The sequence below is a fragment of the Mchenga conophoros genome, linkage group LG14 (genome assembly GCF_057382185.1).
Source record: "Mchenga conophoros isolate Kocher_MC1m ecotype Shallow Benthic linkage group LG14, M_conophoros_male_GT1.1, whole genome shotgun sequence".
In the NCBI taxonomy this organism is placed as follows: domain Eukaryota; kingdom Metazoa; phylum Chordata; class Actinopteri; order Cichliformes; family Cichlidae; genus Mchenga; species Mchenga conophoros.
The window spans coordinates 39,315,131-39,336,081 of NC_140539.1; the positions used below are offsets into that span (position 1 = coordinate 39,315,131).

The 20,951-nt window shown below is 47.9% G+C and overlaps 2 protein-coding genes across 6 annotated transcripts; one reads left to right on the forward strand and one right to left on the reverse strand.

The window, feature by feature from the left end:
• Window positions 1-65: 65 nt before the first annotated feature.
• Window positions 66-8,639, reverse strand: shkbp1 (SH3KBP1 binding protein 1). The gene is made up of 18 exons (XM_085244485.1): window positions 8,608-8,639; window positions 7,926-8,227; window positions 6,976-7,029; window positions 6,628-6,673; window positions 6,412-6,544; window positions 6,248-6,328; window positions 5,679-5,849; window positions 5,480-5,570; window positions 4,845-5,035; window positions 4,617-4,732; window positions 4,392-4,479; window positions 4,048-4,164; window positions 3,726-3,896; window positions 3,452-3,607; window positions 3,203-3,299; window positions 2,644-2,828; window positions 2,445-2,547; window positions 66-2,252 (listed from the first exon to the last, which is right to left on the reverse strand). Exons 2-18 carry the CDS (start codon window positions 7,979-7,981, stop codon window positions 1,535-1,537), a joined length of 2,574 nt encoding a protein of 857 aa, XP_085100611.1. The 5' UTR covers window positions 7,982-8,227; window positions 8,608-8,639; the 3' UTR covers window positions 66-1,534.
• LOC146560389 (P2Y purinoceptor 14) lies at window positions 7,967-20,483 on the forward strand. Of its 5 annotated transcripts, none has more exons than XM_085244489.1 (3): window positions 7,967-8,272; window positions 9,376-9,542; window positions 18,859-20,483. In XM_085244489.1, the coding sequence occupies exon 3, from the start codon at window positions 18,861-18,863 to the stop codon at window positions 19,908-19,910; it is 1,050 nt and encodes a 349-aa protein (XP_085100615.1). In that variant the 5' UTR covers window positions 7,967-8,272; window positions 9,376-9,542; window positions 18,859-18,860; the 3' UTR covers window positions 19,911-20,483. The 5 variants fall into 5 exon arrangements, with proteins under 5 accessions (XP_085100615.1, XP_085100614.1, XP_085100617.1 ...); XM_085244488.1 differs by having other exon boundaries at window positions 9,384-9,542; XM_085244491.1 differs by lacking the exon at window positions 7,967-8,272 and adding an exon at window positions 8,293-8,854.
• Window positions 20,484-20,951: the final 468 nt, after the last annotated feature.

The following is a 20,951-nucleotide window of genomic DNA, read 5'->3' on the forward strand; positions in this document are numbered from 1 at the left end:
GTCAATTTGTCACTGTAAAATCTTCATCTTGTAACTCAGAGACTTTATTATTCCCACAGGGAAATTCAGTCATAGCAGTGTAAATACCACAAACGTCAAGTACTCATAAAAAAATGCAGTGTATGTAGCCTGAACCACGAAGCAGCTCAAAGCAAACAGAGACAGGCTGAAGCTAAAAGTGTGTTCAAAGCTGAGCGAACATCAGAAACTAACCCGTGTCTGAGGTCAGCTTACCCGAGGAAGACTGTGGGCAGCAGGCGGCTCTGCTTCATCACAGTAAAGGAGGAAGACGCAGTTTTCCTGTAATCACCGGTTTACTCTGAGGCTTCCTGGAAATACATTTTCCCCTTAAAAGCACCAATGCAGCAGAAAAAGGACTCCGTGCTTTGAGTGATATATTATTGTTTATTATCGATTAGGATTATTAATGCATCATCAGGATTCATAGGTAACTTACAAAATCTGAGAAACAGTAGAAAGTCGTGAAAAATAATCGCCTGACAGCCCTGAACGCACCATGAAGAAATTGGGTAACAGGTGAGCTGCACCCCTAACATTCCTGTACTGGAGTCTCCCCCTGCTGGCCATAAAGTGTACTACAGAAAACCTAAACAGTTACACCCTCTGCACTCCCAGGGAATGAGCTTCAAACGAGCTCAGACTTTAAATTTAAATTGGATTTTTGATATTTTGGTGACATGATGAGTTTGAAAACGTCCAGAGTAAACATGTAGAGTTCATAAAACCTTCAAAGGCGGTTTCAGAGACCTGAAGACCCAAACAGGGAAATGAGTCCTGATGCACACAGATTCAGTTCCCTTCAAATCGCTTCAGTTTTTTGACCCTTTAATTATTTTATTTCATCTGCAAATTAGTTTTTGTTCCAGGGAAGTTCCTGGAGATTCTGGGGAATTATCAGGTTTCCTCAAAGCAGCTGTGAGACGTTCAGGGTCGGTAAGTCAGCAAACATACAAATGAAATAAAAAGACAAAACTGTGAAGTCTGTTAGAAAAGTTAGAAAGAGTGCTGGTTAGAAAAGCTACAAACAGCTTTGTGCTCGATCACCTGAGGAGTCTCCGTTTGGGATTTCACTCTTTTAGCTCAGTTTTTGGTCTCCACCGCCTCCCGAAGGAAGCGTCCGTCTCTTCAGCTGCCAGAAGCTGAACTGTGACGTTACAGTGCGACAGGTTACTCTGATAACAGCGACGCATCAGCATGCTGACGTGGTTCAAACAAACCCAGGCTTCCTGCAGCAGCTCTGACCTGGTCTTCATCCTGTCACAACCATCCAATTCTAATTAAAAGACGCTTTTGTGCCAAAGAGGTTACTTCTCCTCGCCTTGGGGCCTTTTCTTGTTTTACCTGAAATAAAGACTGAAGGTCGATCTGCAGCCGTTATCAAAAACCACCGGAGGAGCTGATCGTATCATTTTCTTCTTCACGTCTCACCTGACAACAGCTTTTAGTCATGTTTTCAGTTTTTTCAGCCATCGTGTGTCCACCTGAACCCGAAGCTCTCAGGCAGATCAGCCAATCAGAAGCTGGTCTCATTCATATGTGGTTTGGGGCTGGCGGGCGGGCCAGAAGGGGTGGGGCTGTCGGGACCTGGGGGACTCTCGGGGGTCCCCGAGGAATCAACGGGTGACGCCGCAGTGTTGTGGCGAGGGGAGACAGATGCCTGAGAACGGGTCGGGCTCACCGCTGCGGAGGCAGGGCTCGGCGGGGAAGCGGGTGAGGTCCTGCGGTGTAATGACGAGGAGAGCGGTGACGAGGACAGCGATGATGGCGGTCCAGGTGAATGTCGAGCAGCAGGGGGTACAGTGAAGGTGGGAGGGGTCCTAAGGCCGAATTTGGCCTCCAACTCACTGCACACCGCCAGGCTCCGCCTGATGCCCTCTGACCCCGGCGGGAACCCTACGCTCACAGCCGCCTCTGAACCCTTGGCGAGCTCCTGGCAGCGCTCAACAAAGCTCCCCCTGCGCACAGACCCACATTCTTTGTCCCGGTCCAGATGCCTGAGGGGACGGGGGCTGCTGGTCTGGCTGCAGGTGGGGTAGGAGGGGCCTTGTTGCAGTCCAGGTGAAAGGCCAGCTTCTCGGGCAGGTTTAGCGAAGGGAACGGGGGGCGGAGCCTGGCGGGGGAGGCTGCCGTACAGCGACGCAGACGAACCCGAACCTCCGGCTGCACCTCGTCCTCCTCCCATAGAGCGAAGGTGCTCTGTCCTGAAGGCATCGCTGAGCTGAGAGTGAAGGCTGCAGGAACAGGAAGTGACACAAATCAGCAACCACAGTAAGCGCATGATGTTTACGACTGCAAACGACCAATGGCATCCATCAAAGACGCGAGATTAGAAGTCATCTGTCAAAATAGAAACACCAAAGAAGAACGTGGACTCTGCACCGCATCACCCTGTGTGAATGAGGCTCAGTGGGAGGGAACTCTACCTGCAGGTGGAAGCTCGGGGCGTGCTGTCAGGTGTTCTGGTCAGAGCCAGGTCGCACTGGTCCAGCAGCTCCAGCAGCTCCTCCTCTGTGGGTCCGCCCAGTGCTGCCAAACAGCCAATGAGAACCCATGTTGATCAGCTGTTAACTAACTGCAGAGCACAAGAAGTTGTTCTTCTACATCACGAGTCTGGAGTTTTACCTCTGATGTCGACCTTGCCGGCGATCTCCATGGCGGTGGTCAGGTCCCACATCTGGATGCTGCCGTTGCTGTGGCCGCTGAACAGGTAGCGACGCGGCCGAGAGCCGATGCGGCTCGAGCCCTCGCACTCGTGGACCATGAAGGCCGTGATGGAGGTCCCATCCACCGAACGCACCTCACATACCCTGACACACACACACACACACGATATTTTGGTCTTAACAGACGTTTGGTTCTAAACGTTCTTTAACCTTCAGTGTCACATGATCACACATCGTGTGCTCGCGCGTTGTTCTGTTATTACGTTTACTTTCCAACATGGACGTCAATACTCTACACGCCAGTCGACAGACAGGCGGCGTGTTTCGTTACCTCCTTGTTGAACCAATGTGACGCCGAGGACAGTGTTGTTGTTTTTAATTGTGTTGTTTGTCTTTCATGCATGTACGGAACAGGAACAGCAGCTACTGTTACTGCAGGAGCGAACGGGGATCCTAAAACTAAACTGACCACACACAGTTATAACCAGGTGGGTTACAAGTGTCTACGGCTCTCCCACCTCTTCCCGTTGGAGGACAACCGGACGTAGAGTTTATCCGTGTCGGGAACGACTCTCTGGATAAACACCTGCTGATCGTCTCTCTCTCCATACGGCCCTGAAACCAACGAGACAGTGAAACGAAAGGAGATCTGAAGAAATCTGACAAAGTCAAAGTTTGATTGTCTTTGATGAATTCCATCGCTTCATTACAGAAGCAGAGCTACAGTCCTCAAACACAGCTCGGACTGCGATCGGGGTGACAGTTACCGATCTCTGTGCCGGCGCTGCAGCCTCCGTGCCCGTCCACGTCGTCCAGGCTGAGGATCTTGAAGGAGGTGAGCGGCGTGGACCCCGGCTGGGTGGAGATCATTCCTCTGAAGCGAGTCACCGTCCACGTCCGCACGTGGTTGTTATCTGCACAAACTGAAGGACGACGAAGAGGAGCTCAGAAACAACGACACCATGAACGAGCTGCAGACATCAGCTTAAGCCCTGCATTCGACACAGAACGCCAGTTTCCAAGACGAGGCGATTCTCGTACCTGAGATGAGGTGCTTTTCCGACAGCATGATCTTGGTGACGGGGCTGCGGTGGACAGAGAAGGTCTGAAAAAGCTGAGGCCCTGAGCCCACGGTCTCTGGATGCTGAACGATGACGCGAACAGTCCCCGAGCTGGTCCCGTACGCAATCTCGATCCAGTTCCCGCTGTCACCTGAGCAAACCGGGCTAAGTGTGAGACGGCTGCAGGAACATGAAAAATAAGACTTTCCCTGACTCGTCTCTAACAGACTGAGGTGAAGGAATGTGGAGAAAACTGACGCCCTGCAGTGGTTGTATTAGCAGCAGTGTCAGTGTCTCCGTACTTGTTTTGGGTGTGAGGTAGACGCTGAGAGCGGTGATGGCGTCTTCGGTCGGGTCTCTGTACAGCTCCGTCACCAGCAGGTCGTTATCCTTCATCCTCAGAGGAAACTTCTGAACATCTGACCAGCAAACAGGGACATCGTGAACAGCGGGGACTTTTTAAACATCTGTCAAGTCGTGAAGCCAAAGCCTCCCAATGAAAGCTGGTGAGAGTGGCCACAGCATTTACTGAACAGATTCAGGTTCTGGTTGGTAAATTAATGACCACGAGCCAACAATCTGATGAATTTATACTCGTACTGAGCAGTTTTCAGTTGATCCGACTCATCGATCTGCAGCTTCTTACCGATGTAGTAGATGGAGCCGTTATTGCAGCCCAGGATAAGGAAGGAGCCGGCGGTGTCGTAGCTGCTGATGGGAACCACATCCTGGTTCTGCAAAGGTCACAGAGAACATGTGTGAAGCAGACCGATAACCACCTGAAACAGACTTGGTCCAATCAGCTCCCTCGGCAGGTGTTCAGGCTTCAGCACTTCCACTGAAGCGACCATCTGAGAGCGTCTCCACCCACCTGCCAGTGTTTGGTGACTGCGTTCCACACCCCCACCTTCCCCGTGTGGCTGGTGGCGATGAGCTGGTTACCAACAAAGAAGAGAGCCTCAGCGGGGACATTGAGACTGAAGACGCCTGCGGGGAGGGAGAAACCAGTTTGTTTTTGTTTTTGTTACTGGGAACGTTTCCCGAGCAGCTCATCAAACCTACGTCCCGATTCCCGGGAACACTACGCAGAAACTCGTACCGATTTCATTGCCGTTGCCATCAGGGCAAATGGACCAGAGGATGATCTCCGTCACCGAGGCGACAGCCACCATCTTGTCGTTGTCTCCCAGCGACCCGCCCATCACTTTGGCGTTGAGCGCGACTCTGTCGATCATCCAGTCGAGGCGGGGAGAGGTGAAGACCTGCTGCCACCCGGTCGACTCCTTCACCCTGAGAGAGGAGGCGGGAAGAAGGAGGCAGGAGAGGGACAGCCAATCAGAAGACAGTTAGCTTACAGTGGGAGGAGCTAAAACAGCTTTTCCCCCCCACTTCTCTGACAGACTACAAACTGACGGGACGACTCAGTACGGAATAAGGATTATTGGGCTTTGGCCCGAGTATTAGCTAATCTGAGATTAACGCAAACCTCAGACTACAGTCAAATTTAAACGGGTGATAAATGACCTGCGACCTGCAGTTAAAGGTGTGTGAGAGCACGCAGCAGTGACCTGTGCGCACGTGTGTGCACGTCTCTCTAAGGAGGCTCACGGTGTTACTGAAACCGCTACAGATGCTCGGACGGAGGTGTGGATGCAGCAGGATGTGCCGATGTGTCTGAGCCGCTCCCAGTCACGTGAAAACAAATAAACAACAGAGGTCATGTGACGCGTTTACCTGTAGCAGACCACGAACTGCGCGTAGGCCACAGCGATCCAGTTATGATGGCCGCAGATGATCCGAACCATGCCGGGGTCAGATGAGTGCCCTGAACGCACACACGCACACACACGCACACACACACAATGAAACTCCCACCACGTCCCTCCGATCTTAAAAAAGTACAAAATAAAGAAGCATTATTTAACGTGCCGACCTCCTGACGTCCGATCCTCGTTCATGCCTCTTCCCAGTATCCCAGAATTCCCGAGGTTCGGAGGCATCGTGTTGCTGCGTCGGACCGGCGCTCGCTCTACAGGAACAACACGGCCCGCCATGAACTGCGACCCGGCCACGCTGTGACGGTTCCGACGCTTCGCCGGGTGCACTGGGACGACACAGACAGAAGGAGCTGTGAATCAGGATCACGCCTCCACGTTTCAGTTAGAAACAGGACATTAATTATATTTGCATCGTTTTATGTGAGTGGTGAGCCTCCTGCGGCACATTTTATCTGAAACAGAAAAGATTTCGTTATTTTAATCATAACAACTTTTTAAGTTTGCAATGATTCGTATATAATAAATACAGACATGCTCACATTCTATGAAAATTTTACCTGATAAAGCATTTTGAAGTTTAAGATATTTAATTTCAAATTTTTTTTAAATTAGTTACATTTTTATAGAAAGCATCCTAACACCTGCATAAATTATGTGTTGTGCATTTAAACTTCCTGAAGGCCCTGTCAGGTGGGGGTCAGGTGTGCTGTGAGGACAGGTGTACCTGCAGGCGGCAGGTAACCGTTGAAAAGCACGTTTCCGCAGGACGACCGGTCCAGCTCGTCACACAGCTGCAGCTTACGCACTGTTCCAAAAACAAAGTGATGAAGAACGTTTAGCGACGTCTGCGGCTTTACGTGCTCAGCTCAGAGTGCGGTCCAGCCTCACCGAGCGGTGTGATGCCGTAGAACTCGGCCTCGTGCATGAGCATGTGCACGTTGATGGAGCGCGGGTGGAGCTCTTTGGTCCGCAGGAAGTTGAGGATGGTCGCGAACAGGGAGGGGTCCCTGTCGATGAAGATCTACAGCGAGAGAGGAGGGACAAACGCAGTTATCACGAGGAGGAAAAGCATGCGGGGACGTGAGGAAGAGGAGCTTTACTTACAGCTCCAGTTTCATCCTTCAGAGTCGAGATCCGGCCGCTCAAAAGGCTGAAGAGAGAAAACCCCCAAAGAAACCATCAAGATGTCAGAAACCAGCAAACTCAGCTTTCCAAAATACAAGAACCAGTTCAGTCACATCTGCCTTTCATTTCACTTACACGACAATTTCATCACATCACAGACTAGCTCACGTACGCATATTAACATGCATGTTTCTGCACACATTCGACCAAATGAGCAGACTTTTAGCATGTCCAGCTCAAAATCAGCTTTTAGGGAGTGAAGTGCATGTAGTCCAGAGAAAGTAACCTAAAAGCCCCCGACAGCCAGGGTCTCCCTCTCTGACCCACCTGGAGAAAAAGGAGTCAGGGACCCAGGTGAGCGTCTGGCGGGAGGTGCTGAACCTGAAAGCAAACACACACTCGTTGACTCTCGTGTTGTCATAAAACAACAGAAATAACAGCAGTGTGAACAGCTCCCCTCTCCTCCTCCTCCTCACTGACCTTTCACTCCTTATCTGACCCTGGTGATACCTGCGCCTCGTGCACGGAGTCACAGGTGCACATTAAAGTCTAATGAGCACCGAGAAACTTTTACATCCGTTTTTACTAACGGACATGAAACTGTTGCCCTGCTGCGCTCCAGCACGCCGTGATTTCCTGCATCCGTGTCTTGGTTAAAGATCAATATTTTATCACTAAACACTGAATAAAAAACGAGCGATGAGCTTCAGTCTTTATAAACACTCCTGACTTAAACAGTCCCTCTGCCTGACTCTGACATGTTTAATAGGTGAACATGTACCTGACATCACCTGCCTTTCAACAAAAGACAAACCTGTTTTGCTAACTTTAACAGTTCCATTGTCGGACAGCATAGTTTTAATTTATTTACGTTAAACAGGCCAAATATAAACTCTTACTGAAGTAAATCTGAACTTTATTATTTATTCGTCGTTTATATGTTTAATGTGCGCAGTACAGCTAGCTTACAGCGGCTCGTTTCCTGTTTCTCTCCTCTGTGCCAGGTTCTGGTGTGAGCAAAGTTATGCTAGCTAACAATAACAAAGTGCGGAGCTGGAAAAACTCAAAGCGCGAAACACGGACTTTATAACCGGGTTAAAAACATCTAAAGTATACTGTGCAATAGAAGGGGTTATAAAACGTGTTTAATGTCTTAGCGCAGAGATACTTTAGAGAACATTACTACACTATGATACTGGAAGCAGTCTGTCCGATAACGGATCCTCCCATGTTAGCCGCGGGAGCTAGCCGGGTTAGCAGCCACTCCTGGGTCTCACCTCTTCCCTCCGACGTTCAGGTGGATGATGTCTCCGCTCCTCGCCGTGGTGGACATCCTCTAAAGGCCCGGAGACTCCGACAATGACCGCCAAAGACACAGTTTTAATCCATTTTTCGGTGATAAACTCTGTTTCCGTTGTGCTTTAAGCCGGCTTCCGGAGGTCGGACAGAGGGGCGGGGCATAATGGCCGCGTTATGGCCTCGGTCTACCCGCGGAGAAACCCGGCCGGGAGCGCCGGATCCGGGGCACACAATGAACCAAAGCCCGGAGTCTGACTAGATCAGGACCGAAGACCAGTTCCTGGGGGAAAACAGAAGAAAACAAAACAAAGACTTGTTTTTAAAGGTAAATAAAAACAAAGTTAATTGATTAAAAACTAAAAAGAGATAAGGAATACTGGAGTATGTTTAATTTTAAAGTCAAAGCCTGCACCTCTGCATTTAGTATCTTTCTTTCTTTACAGGCAAATCAATTCAGAAAACTTTTTGGCTTTTTGAAAACTGTAAATATTATTCAATAGGACATATTATTATTATTGTTGTTGTTGTTGTTGTTATGGCCTTATTTAAAATATTGTATGTAAATAAGACCGATGATCCCAAGCCCAGAGGTAAATGTCCGACAGAATGGCTGAAAAGAAAAGAAAGAAGCGGCTGCAGGGGTTCATTCAAAGTTCAGACCTCAGCAAAATATATTCAGGTGACCATCGCAAGGTCATTTTCTGATGTCAGCCTCTGATCTTTAAAGTGAAAGTGCTGCAGCTCTCCACTACTCCACTCCTTCAGTCCTGTTCACGTGACTGTAAATGAAACCGATCAGAGAAAATCTGCAGACTTCAGAATATGAAAAGAAATGAAACTAAATGAAAGTGTGGGGAATGTGCAGAGGCTCTGTAGAAGGACAGACTTCATGATGGGGATATAAATGGTAAGTGGCCTGTACTTCTATAGCGCTTTACACACACATTCACACACTGGTGATGGCAGCTACATTGTAGCCACAGCCACCCTGGGGCGCACTGACAGAGGCGAGGCTGCCGGACACATCTTTGAAACATGTTAGTGAGCAAAAGAGTGAAATCAGAAGGAGATCTAATAGTATTTCACAAAAATCTTTTCAGGATGAAATCATGTAACAGACTTATTCTTGGAATAATTCAATGAGCAAACCAGACCAACATATGTTGACTCCAAGTCTGCATCAGGGTCTGACAAATACAATCATTCAGGATTAAACACCAGCCCTGGGCGACAAACACCTGTGGTGAAGCATTTTAACCACTAGAGGGCGCAAAAATTAAAGCGTGAGGCCCAGACAAATCCAAACTGTAACAAAACCTCAGCAGAAGTTATTAATTATATTAATATTATTATTAATTATAAAAGCGAGTCTAAGAAAAAGGTAAATTCTGAATATTCTGCTAACTGTCGTGTTTGATTTCCTCCGAGGACGGCAGGTGTCCACAGTCAGGACAGGCTGACAGATTCAGAGGCTTTTGATGATACACCAGGACAAGTTCAGCGATACATGAGGAAGAGCTACGCAGGACCAGCTGAGAGATGAAGAGCATAGCCAGGCTGTTCTGTCTACTTCACCCGGTTTCCTTCTGGCAAAGGTACCCTCACTGCCATACTGAGAAAGTTTCCTCCCCCAGGCTGTTCAGCTATCTTAGTGAGGACCTTCACTGACATAATGGTTTCCTTAGCCCCTTACCCTAACCATTAAAAATTAATGCCTAACCCTAAACCATAACCTAATTGTAAGCCTGACACTAAAACCACATTTTGAGCCTCAAAAAGGCTTCAAACTTGTGAGGACCGGTGAGTGTGTCCTCACAAGGGACTGTTGGTTCTCACAAGTATAGTAGAATGCAGATTTTGGTCCTCACAAAGATAGCTGGACAGGAACACACACACACACTGAGTTACTTTTACACAGCCCACTGTCATCGTTGCACTTTTCTTTTGTACTTCTGTCTGCTGTTGCACTGTTTTTGTTTTTAGCAGTTTTTGCACACTTGCACTTTCTGTGGTCCCATGTTTGTCTGTCATCTGTAGCACTGTGGTCTTGGAGGAATGTTGTCTCACTTCACTGTGCACATGGCTGGAATGACAATAAAGCCACTGGACTTTTTATCTCTCCATAATCCATCCTGTTTGTTAGGGTTAAACTAACGTGTTCAGAGTGGGATGGGCTGTTTGTCAGTGGTGGCAAGCAACGGTTGCGGCGCCCTCTATAGTAAAAGGCAGAGCCCCGTCAGCGAGCCCAGCTTAATACAAAGACATGTGAAATCATCCTAAAGCAACCTCACAGTTTCCAAGACAGCGTGAATGTGACTAAATAGTAAATGGCCTGTATTTATATAGCGCTTTAATTAGTCCCTAAGGACCCCAAAGCATTTTATACATCCAGTCATCCAGTCATTCACACACTGGTGATGGCAGCTACATTGCAGCCACAGCCACCCTGGGGCGCACTGACAGAGGCGAGGCTGCCGGACACTGGCGCCACCGGGCCCTCTGACCACCATCAGTAGGCAACGGGTGAAGTGTCTCGCCCAAGGACACAACGACCAAGACTGTCCGAGCCGGGAATCGAACCGGCAACTTTCCGATTACAAGACGAACTCCCAACTCTTGAGCCACGATCCTCTGCTGTTAGCGGTAACCACGAGGATTTATTCACAGTCTGCTGCTGTACAGAACAAATGTAGGTTACCATACAAAAACAGATGTGAGTGAGTGTAAATGCGCGCTGAGCGCAGCGCAGCAGGGCTGCGTTCACTGGGCGCGCGTCCCTGCAGCTGTGCAGATGTTTAGTGTTGTTTCAGCTCAAATGACAGAGATGCTCCACTTCCTCCTCTCGTGTCTGATATCTTCCTCCTCCCTGCTGGATTCCTCTTCCTCCCATTCTCCTGCAGAGCGAGGCAGCGTGGGCGGACGCAGCAGGACCGAAGATGACAAAGAAACAAACTGCTGGACCGGTCAACAGAAAATCCCCCAGAAATGTTTGTGTACACGTCGGCACATGAGCGCCGCTGTCACGATAACTATTCTTCACTGTATCCACAGCTCTGCCTACAAAGGTGCCTTGATGAGCATCATTTAGAAAGGGCTTTGATCAGGTTCAACTTTTTTCATTTTGCAGAAAGTCTAAAAGATGTTGTATTAATCAAAGATGCATCTCTACGTTCATCGATGGCATACAGAGAATCAATGTGTGGAAGAAAGAACTGCTTCAAACACGTGATTTGGTATGAATGTAACACAAAGGAACAGTTTTTATACTTTGAATGTTGTGTTTGGGCAGTGGCACAGTGTGGTTTGGATCTTGTGTTAAATCTCGGTGAAAATCGTGACTGAAGTTACAAAGCATCTCACCCAAACACCATGTACTGTAGTTATGACGGTCGACACTCAGCGGTCGGCCCAGTCCAGTCTACGGCACGCTCCCCAGCTTTCATAGACAATCCTTTGAAAGTACGACTGCAGCAACATGCTACTGATGAACGCAATCACAAAGACGAGTACAGGTTTTCCTTAGCAACAGGTGGTTTCCAGGAGTCACTAACTGGTCTGGAGACCTTTGACCTGGACTCCAGCAGTACATCACCCACTCGCAGCCTGGTTTTGGGCCTTATTCTCTTGATCCCACCCGTAACCATAATTGTCACCAACCAAAGCTGTGGACGAGTTAAAGTCACGTGGTCAACATGCAAAACTGCAAATTGCACAGGGGCAGCTCACCCTGCTGTGCAGAGCTGCATCCAGTCAGAAGATTAAGACAGCGTGCAGTAAAGATGAAGCGCCTGCTAATTAAAAACCACACCCTAAAAACACGGGTTAAAATCCTAAAACGACTTCCTGTGGGTGATACGAGTGGATGGATGAACTTTAGCATTACTGCACCTGATGCACAATAAACCCAAAGAACGATTTGAAGTGGACGGCGAGGTGCAGGAGGAGCCCCCATCATAGTGGAACAAAGGAAGAGAGGGAGAGATCTAAAAGGCTAAAATTGGAAAACGCTGGAGCTAAAAAAAAAGATGCAGTGAGAACATCTGCCCAGAAATAGTCTGAAACACATCCTGTTATCTGCTCAGAGCGACAGGTGAACAGTGCAGGACAAAACTCTTTCTGCCGCCATGTCCTGTTTGGCCATCTTTGAATTTGAGGTTCTGATACATGTAAAGCAGCTGTTTCATATTTCACATCTTCACTAATTTCATGCAAACCAACAGACCCGGAATTACCCCGGGCCTCTGAGGGAAGTGAAAAACAAGCTTCAATTAAAGAACCAACAGTTACAAGAACAAAGGAAACAGAATGAAGAGGCTGAGACGAGCAAAAATAACGCAGGGTGCAGGCTGGGAGGGGGGCAAAGGTCTAAAGCTCAACAGGAAGAAGGTTAGAAGCTTACAAGAAATGCAAACTTGGAACGAGAAGTGTTTACAGAAGGGATTCACCCGAAAACAAGGACGTGCACAACAGTGACAACAGAATGAAGCTGGCAGGAAGCAAAGTCGGGACAGAAAACTGTGAAACTGTCAGTTTAAAACATGACAGGAAAAAACTAAAATCCCTGCAGATTAAAAAAGTTCAGATGAACCTGAGAAGCAAACTTTCAGCTCATGCTGGCTTCGTGTCGGCTCAGGTCTTTCTAAGGCAAATGTTTAAACCACAAATCAAAGAGGCAAAAGAATAAAGTCGCACTAACTGCTCGCTTCTAATCGGCCAATCGCGTGGCAGCGCCTCAGTGCACTCAGGCACGTAGATGCATTTTTTGGACACTCGTGGCATGTGAAGAGTTCTGGTTTTAAATCTTGTCACAGTTCAGAGACGGCACTGTGAAGGAGTTGCTCTCATGACACATCGAGCGATGCCATTGGTCAGCCAATCCAGCCACATCACATTTTTGGATGGTTGCTTAGAGCAGGTAGTCGAGTACTCGGTACCAGGTACCTGCACCTGTGGAAACCCTGAGAGTCGAGTACGCACTGATGGAAAAGGGCAGTGTGAGACAACCCCAACAGGAGTGGGTTTACAGCTGCAGGCCGCTGACCTTTTCCTTCCTCGTCTTTGGCAGCATGAGGTCACGACACTGTGTTTGGGTCTAATACCAGCAGGTTGCACCTCTGACTGTCACCGACGCCCTGACGCTGTACCAGCTGCTGCAGTGAAACGGACTCGCCTGCTGCATCGGTTTTTCTCTGCAGAGTTCAAACGACGGGGCATCCTTTCATTCCTAACGCATTACCCAGTCCACACCAGCGCACATATCAGCACCATATTCACAGGTGATTAGAAACATCTGCTAACATCCAGCTGTGACACAGCAAACACATCAGATTTTGCATTTGTGGAGTATTTGTCATGCAGAGGCCTCAGCAGTGTGTTGTAACATGCAACGGTCGGAGCAGGGTTATCATGTTTGCATAGACGTGTTAGTCAGACACAGAGGAGGAGGGCTCCTCTACGGGGGGAGGGGGGTTAGAGAGAGAGAGAGAGAGGAAGTGGAGTCCACTGCAGACTATAACAGCTCAGACTCAGCTGTCAGCAGCACTTCAGCTTCCCATTCACAGAGCAGGAAAGCAGACCACAGGTGAAGGCAACATCTGTATGGGAGCCTGAGCAACATCTGGAGTTTATGGTGAGAGAACCATCTGATGCACCTTTAAGCTGATGACAGAGCTGTGTTATTGGGTCAGTCTGTGATTAATGTAAGAGAGGTGTAGCTGTAGAGGCGTGATGCGTGTGGAGGCAGCGTGGTGGACCTCGGCTCACCGAGGCTCCGGAGCCCGAAGAAGCAGTAAAACCTGCCGGAGGCTCAAACAAACTGTTTCGGGATAAATCCGTCACAGGGGAAGAATGCTCCACCACGCTGCTCTCTGCTCGCTCAGCTGCTTCATGTGACTTTGTTCTGCGTTCAGAGCGCTTCTTACTTATAAAACTTTGTGGATGTTGTAAAGGTTATTTTTCTGTTGAGTGAAGGAAACATTAACACACGATCTGACCTTTCAGCTGCAAACCTGAGTGAGGCAACTCTGACATTTAGATAACATTAGCTCACATCGGTGCGGGCCAACTTATTACACGCACAGAAAACACTCAAAACTTTTTTTCTTTAAATATCTCAGAGGAAGGAAGGAAGGAAGGAAGGAAGGAAGGAAGGAAGGGAGATTAGAAGTGATCAAACATCAGAAGAGCTCAGAAAGTTTTAGAAAACTGAAAAAGCGCATCACCATCAGATGAGGACGTTTGTCGGTAATCTCCTCAGCTGATGGGATATTTGTCACGAGTGTGAACAGCAGATGTAAACGCCACGCTGTGGTGATGCGTTGCTCCCAGCTGCTGTAAGAAAGAGCGAAGTGTGAGGGCAGAAGCTGCGCTCTCCTGCAGCATGCATGGATGAAACAAACACACGGAGAGCAGGATGTTCAAAAGAGCTCAAAGGTGCAAATGAATCAGATGAACTCAACAGTTTTGCTCTAAACGAGCGGCTGCAGAAAGATTTTCAGCAGCCAACTGTAACCTCGGTTGTGGTTTCCACATTAATATAAGTGTGCCAGCTGTTGCTCGCTTATACCTGCACAGGCTGGCGGCATGTGCTGTTTTATTAATGTCGTTTCATCCAGCAGGTTTCTGTTTGGTTTACTGATTCAAGAATGTGGAAACATGTCACGTAATGTCAACAGTATGAGAAAACGAGCCCAAAAACAAACACAAACAAGCTCATAAACACGCACAAACACACGTCAGGATGTAACGGCGCACGAACGCAGGAGCCCGAGCGTGAGGACAGATTCTGCTGCAGGACGCGCAGCTTACAGAAATATAACAGTCAGAGCTGCAAGGAAAAACACTTCTGTGACATGATTGAGGCTGACTTCATGTTTTACTCAGAAATCCTTCAGTTGTGTTTTGTGTCAGTTTGATCTTTTATTTCTGACCACAGAGTCAAAAACAGGGTTTGTACTGACGCTGCAGAGGAAGAGCCGCTGGTTTGTGGTCGAGCTGCACTGAAGATTCAGATGAAGTGATGTGGTCATGTTTTCATGCTAAACCAAAGGGTTCTTTTTCTTAACCTACGTGTGTGTGTGTGTGTGTGTGTGTGTGTGTGTGTGTGTGTGTGTGTGTGTGTGTGTGTGTGTGTGTGTGTGTGTGTGGGTGCGTTCACATGCATGCTGAGAAGTGGAAAAAACAGCGACCAAAGAAATGACAGCAACAAACCATCCACACCGCCAAAGGTATCAAAAAAACCACAGAGGGTTAATGTGTGGATTCATTTCTTCTCACATCCCCAAACTCGTGAGGATGTGCCGACAAATCTATCCATACTGGTTACATACTGGTTACATACTGGTTACATACTGGTTACATACTGGTTACATACTGGTTACATACTGGTTACATACTGGTCCTGGTCAGTTATCAGAGCCCAGATTAGCAGAATATCTGGTTTTGTTGTGCTTGTAGTTTTTTCTGGTTTACTCTGTGCTGGGTCACCTGTTTCCCCTCCTTCCTTCAGCTTGTTGTTAGTTTGTTTCTGGTTTTCACTTTGATCTGTTGCAGCTGACGCATTTAAGTTTGATTTAACGAGTTTAAAGTGCTAAAAATAAAGCTGTGGCCAGCAAGTAGCAACAACTACCCACAGTCTGTAATATTTTTATATTCTACATAGATCTGCTCTGTGAAAGTCTCTCACTGGAGTAGGTGTCACACAATTGGTCGGTTTGGTGCAGGAAAAGAGTGAAAGTCTGACTCGGAGAGCCTGGATAAACAGAGGCCGCTGATAACCACCGTCAGCATAGCTGCTGTCTCTGCCTTTGGTCGACTGGGCTAACACAGAGGCAGCCTGGCTGCGTCTGTCCTGCTCTGCAAGCTGGTACCTAATGTCCTTTAATGCACATATTAAACACATATGTAAGACTGCTTTCTTCCATTTGTGCAACATCTCTAAAGTTAGAAATATCCTGTCTCAGAGTGACGCTGAAAAACTAGTTCATGCATTTATTACTTCCAGGCTGGACGACTGTAATTCATTATTATCAGGAAGTCCAAAAAACTCCCTGAAAAGCCTTCAGCTGATCCAAAATGCTGCTTTGGATTCAGGAGACAGAGACTATCTCTACTCTTAAGATTAAGTTTTTAACTTCCCCCTTTGGTAAATCTTATCCTTAGACCTGGATTAGGTGACCTTAGGTGGCCTCAGTGTGGTCTTCTGCTGCTGAAGCCCACCTGCCTCATGGTTTAACATGCTGTGTGCTTTGGTCCAGCAGTCAGTCCACAGTGGATAAAGAAACAGCCTGATACAGAAACCTTTTTCACCTGGGTGGGTGAGGTGAATTTCTATTTGTAATAACAGCATTGATGTAGTCCTGTCACAGGAGGCCCGGAGTGATGTGCTTGGCCTCGTCTGCACCAATCAAAGTCACTGACACTGAAACCTTCACTGTTTGTGCCCGACAAACACTGTGTGGTTCAGACCATCCAGGAAATGGATGCTCTTGTTTTACTGAGTATGAGTGTTTTACTATCGAGTCAGAACAAATGGGGTCTGCTGGTCTGATTCGTGAGAGCTTCAGTTTCAAAGAAGTGAGTTTGTTTCCATAACTGAGTCACAGCAAACAAACAAATGCTCAGGAATGACATCGGGGAGCTGGATGAGACTCGTTTACTTAACAAATGATTCCTGTGAATGTTTACAGCCTTCACACAATGGCTGGAGTTATAAGCAAACTTCCCTTTAAGTCTCATAAACATGAAATATCAGTGAAGGTCCTGCACCACGTCCTGTGCCTGTCAAAGGTAAAAGCAGAAGCTTTGCAGCTGTTATTGCATAGTCAGCATCCTCTCAGTGTGTATGATCAGATACTACAGATGCAAACTTTGGGAACTTGTATCCCAAAAGAATGCAGAGTCCACGAAGTCCAGGACGCAGGTCCAGGAACCGGGCTTAGCTAACGTCTCTGAGCTGAGCTCTGGTGTTACAGTGGACATGACACACACATGTTTAAAGGCTAATTTCCCTCCTGCTCTAAAAAACGGTCTTATGAAGCTGACGTCTTCAGAGTTTGTAGCGCCATCTTGTGCCACTACAGTGCTGTCATGTGGTTGGTTGGTTGCCACTAACAGACTTACATTAGCTTATGTTAGCTAACTAGTGATAGAATCAATGATGCAGTGGAAAACAAGGAAACTAAACTAAAAGCAGTCTAAGGGGTACTTTTGCGCTGCCCGTGGCAGCAGAAGTGGGTTTGATCCTAAACTGTCCACACCCGTCAGCAGTAAGTGGTTCTCCACCCATCGCTAGCTGCACTGAAACAGGAAAATCCACCTGTTAGCTGTTTGTGTTTGTAGCGCACTTTATGGATGTGGAGGAGAGTCAAGTGCACCGCTGGTTTACCAAGCTCGAGTCCAGCACGCCTTAGGTTTGCTTGGGGTTGCAGACGAACAGTGCAGGCAGCTGGCAGAGCAGATGTTCACAAGATGTAATCGGCATTATTTTAAGCAATGTTAAAGTCTTAGCCCTGCAACTAGGGCTGGGTATCGTTACTGATTTCTAGAATCGATTCGATTCATAAGGTCCCGAATCGATTCAATCCACGATTCGATTCTAATTGAATCGGGGAAATTTTGCCTCAGACAGTCAGAAATATTATAATTATAAAAGAGTGGATGGATGGTTAAAGTCTAATTTAACATGAAGTTATATCAGGGTAAAGTCTGGGGAATCCTGGTATCGGCGCTCCGTTGATAGTGGATTCCTTTCCCGGGTTTATTTTTGAACTCAGAGTTTGTTGAGCCTGCTTCCTGGAGTGATGTGATATCAAAAAAACTTTATGTTTGTTCTTGTTCTCTGAAAAGACCCTCGTAAGGGTCGATAATATAACACGTTGGTGCATTTAGTCGACATGATCGTCCCCTGTGGCTCGCTCTGAGCTGCAGCAAACAAAGGAACAGGCCATTTATTGGTGGCTCTGGCACAGGAAGTAAACATCCTCGTTCTAAAGCTGTGGGCATTCAGTGGCTTTATGAGACAATCAGCAATGTGGAGATGGTAGGAAAAGAGGAACAGCACACTGCAGGGACACGCCACACGCTGCCTGATCAGGAGTTTAGCTGCTTCCCTGAAATGGAAACTGCTGTCTGATCCTTCTTCATATCGGCTCTTCTGATCCACAGTGGAAGTGTCCATCTCCACACAGGATTTCTTATTCACTAACAGCTTCTGTTGACTGGTGTAGGTGCACAAGAAACCAAATAGTGTTTCAGGTGGAATTAAAGCCAGCAGGTTGTGTGGTTAGTGCAGGAATGACCACTAGCAGAAATCTGAGGTTAAAAATAACTTTACTAGCACAGGAACACGCGATGCAGCCGGTGCTGTCCTGTCAAACCCGACCGTAAGTGTTTTCACAGCGCAGATGAAGGACGAGAGCGCTGCGTGTTGGACTGGGATGAATCAGGATCGGAGGGAAGTGCGTGAAGAGCAGGACAAAGGAAGCGTCCGTGAAACCTTGTTTGTGCACGTGCCCAGTGTAAACAGAGCAGCTCACTGCATGAACACAAAAGGTTTTTTCAGCCGAGCAGCACAGAAACAACGTAACACTGAACATGGGTTAAAGCACAAATGCAGATTCAGGCCTTCAGCGGTCGTTACTTTGTGCTCTGTCATAACGCCATGACGCCGCTGTGGTGGTGCATGCAGACAGTCTGCAGCTCTGTCAGTGGAAACCAAACACTGACCACAGAGAGTCTGTCCACCTCCTCCAAGTGACGATTACGTTTATCACTCATTTCAAAGAGAATGATTCTGCAGGTGGAGCCACAGAGCGTCACCTCTGTCACTGATTTCTCCCGTTTTATTAATGCCAATGAAAAATGTTTCCTGTAATCGTCCTAAAGCTCGTACTGTGTTCTTCGTGTTTGCAGGGATGGCTCACAACAACTCCACCAGCCTACTGTCCAACCAGACGGCAGACTTCAACAGCGTCTTCACCCTGAAGATCCTGCCCCTGCTCTACTTTGTGATCTTTCTGGTGGGTTCGCTTCTGAATGGCGGAGCCGCCTGTATCTTCTTCAGAGTGCCCGCCGACTCTGGGCTGGTGGTCTACCTGAAGAACATGGTGGTGGCCGACCTCCTCATGCTGTGCACCTACCCGTTCAGGATCGTGGCTCAGCTGGAACTCGGCGGCTGGTACATCCACGTGATCGTCTGCCGCTACAGCGCTGTGATCTTCTACTGCTCCATGTACATGGGGATCCTCTTCATGGGCTTAATTAGCCTCGAGCGCTACGTCAAGATTGTCCGAACCTCCCCCTCCTCCATCACCACCACCTCCTGCAGGACAAGAGTAGCCAGGATCTTTTCCCTGCACCACCTGCAGAACCCCAAGTGTGCCCGGGTGTTGGCCGTCCTCTCTTGGACCCTCCTCACCGTTTTCCTCATGCCCAACAGCTTGCTGACGAGCAAGGAAGCCAACGAGGAAAACGCCCGCAAGTGCATGGATCTGAAGACGGCGCTGGGCAAAGAGTGGCACCGGGTGTCCTCGATCTTCAGCGTCTCAATGTTCTGGGTGACTCTGGCGGTCCTCGCCTTCTGCTATGCCTCCATCTCCCGCCGCATCTACCAGTCGTACCGCCGGGTTCGCTGCGATAACAGCGACGTCTGCCGCAAGTCCAACCGGAGCATCTTCAGCATCCTGGTGGTGTTCTTCATCTGCTTCGTGCCGTACCACGTCTGCCGCATCCCCTACACGCTGAGCCAGATGCCGGAGTCGAGCTTCAGCCGGTACGCCCGCTTCCTGCTGCTGCAGGTGAAAGAGGGGACGCTCTTCCTGTCAGCACTCAATGTCTGCCTCGACCCCATCATCTACTTCCTCATGTGCCGAACCTTCAGAGAATCGCTGCTGAGAAAAGTGTCGCGGCGAGAGAGGAGGAGGAGGAGGTCCCTGACCACGGCGCAGAGTCTGAGCAACATTTAGAAGGCGAGGAGAGGAGACAAGGCAAATAAGGCAGCGGCAAGGAGAGGAGAAGACCCCTGAGGAGACGTGAGGAGACGCAAAACCTAAATGTTGAAGCTGAAATCATGTATTTTTTTTATTTGCTGTAATAAAATTGCTCTCTTCTGTTTGTTTCTCGGTCTGATAGAAAAGTGTGTAAATCAGGAGTTGTATGTGTAAAATAGAAAGAGACATGAATGTATATTTTTATCCCTTTATGTGTACATAAGAGAAGTATTCAGAGCTTCAGTTCTTGGTTTTATTTATTGTTCTGACCAAAAGCAGGACAGAGAGGACAGGGAAGGTCAGCGAGGAAGAGGAAGTGTTGACGTGGAAGTGAAACTGAACTGTGATGAGTGGGCATCAAACCTGCAGCATTAAAGTCCGTTCATGCAGAATCTGCTGATTTGCTCACGAGTCGCCTCTTTTTAGAAGCTCGTGTCAAACCGCAGGACGAGCAGCAATCTGACTGTGATGTCATAGTGTTCCTGCTGTCAGAGTCATTACAACTGCTTTATGATGTCTGTATTTTAAATAAAGCTTTTCTTTCTTCTAAAATAACTCCTATTTAGTCATGTTTTCAATCTCTGCTCACTGCAGCTGATGCCTCTCTGCTGCCATCAGGTGGTCATATCTGTCATTACATGTTTGTTTGCAGGTACACGAGGAGCAGCAGAGTGGGATAAAAAATATTAATAACTATTTTGCTGACATTTTAAAATCCCTCTTTTTAAAGTAAATTAAATGAGGTGATAGTACCTGTTCCTCAAAAACACAAAGTTAAAGGGGAAAAAATGGAGTGTAATGGAACCCTGTGACCAGCAGGGGGCGCTGATGACATTCCCAGTAAAGGTATTGTTAAATCACACGTGGCCAGTCTGAATCACAGCTCTGACATCAAAAACACATATTTTGGGAGTTTTTAAAGGCAGCAGTGAAGAATTGAGACTGATTGATGTTACAGCTGTTTCTGTCATCTTTTGGTGTGTGTGTGTGTGTGTGTGTGAGCACGCAGATAAGCAT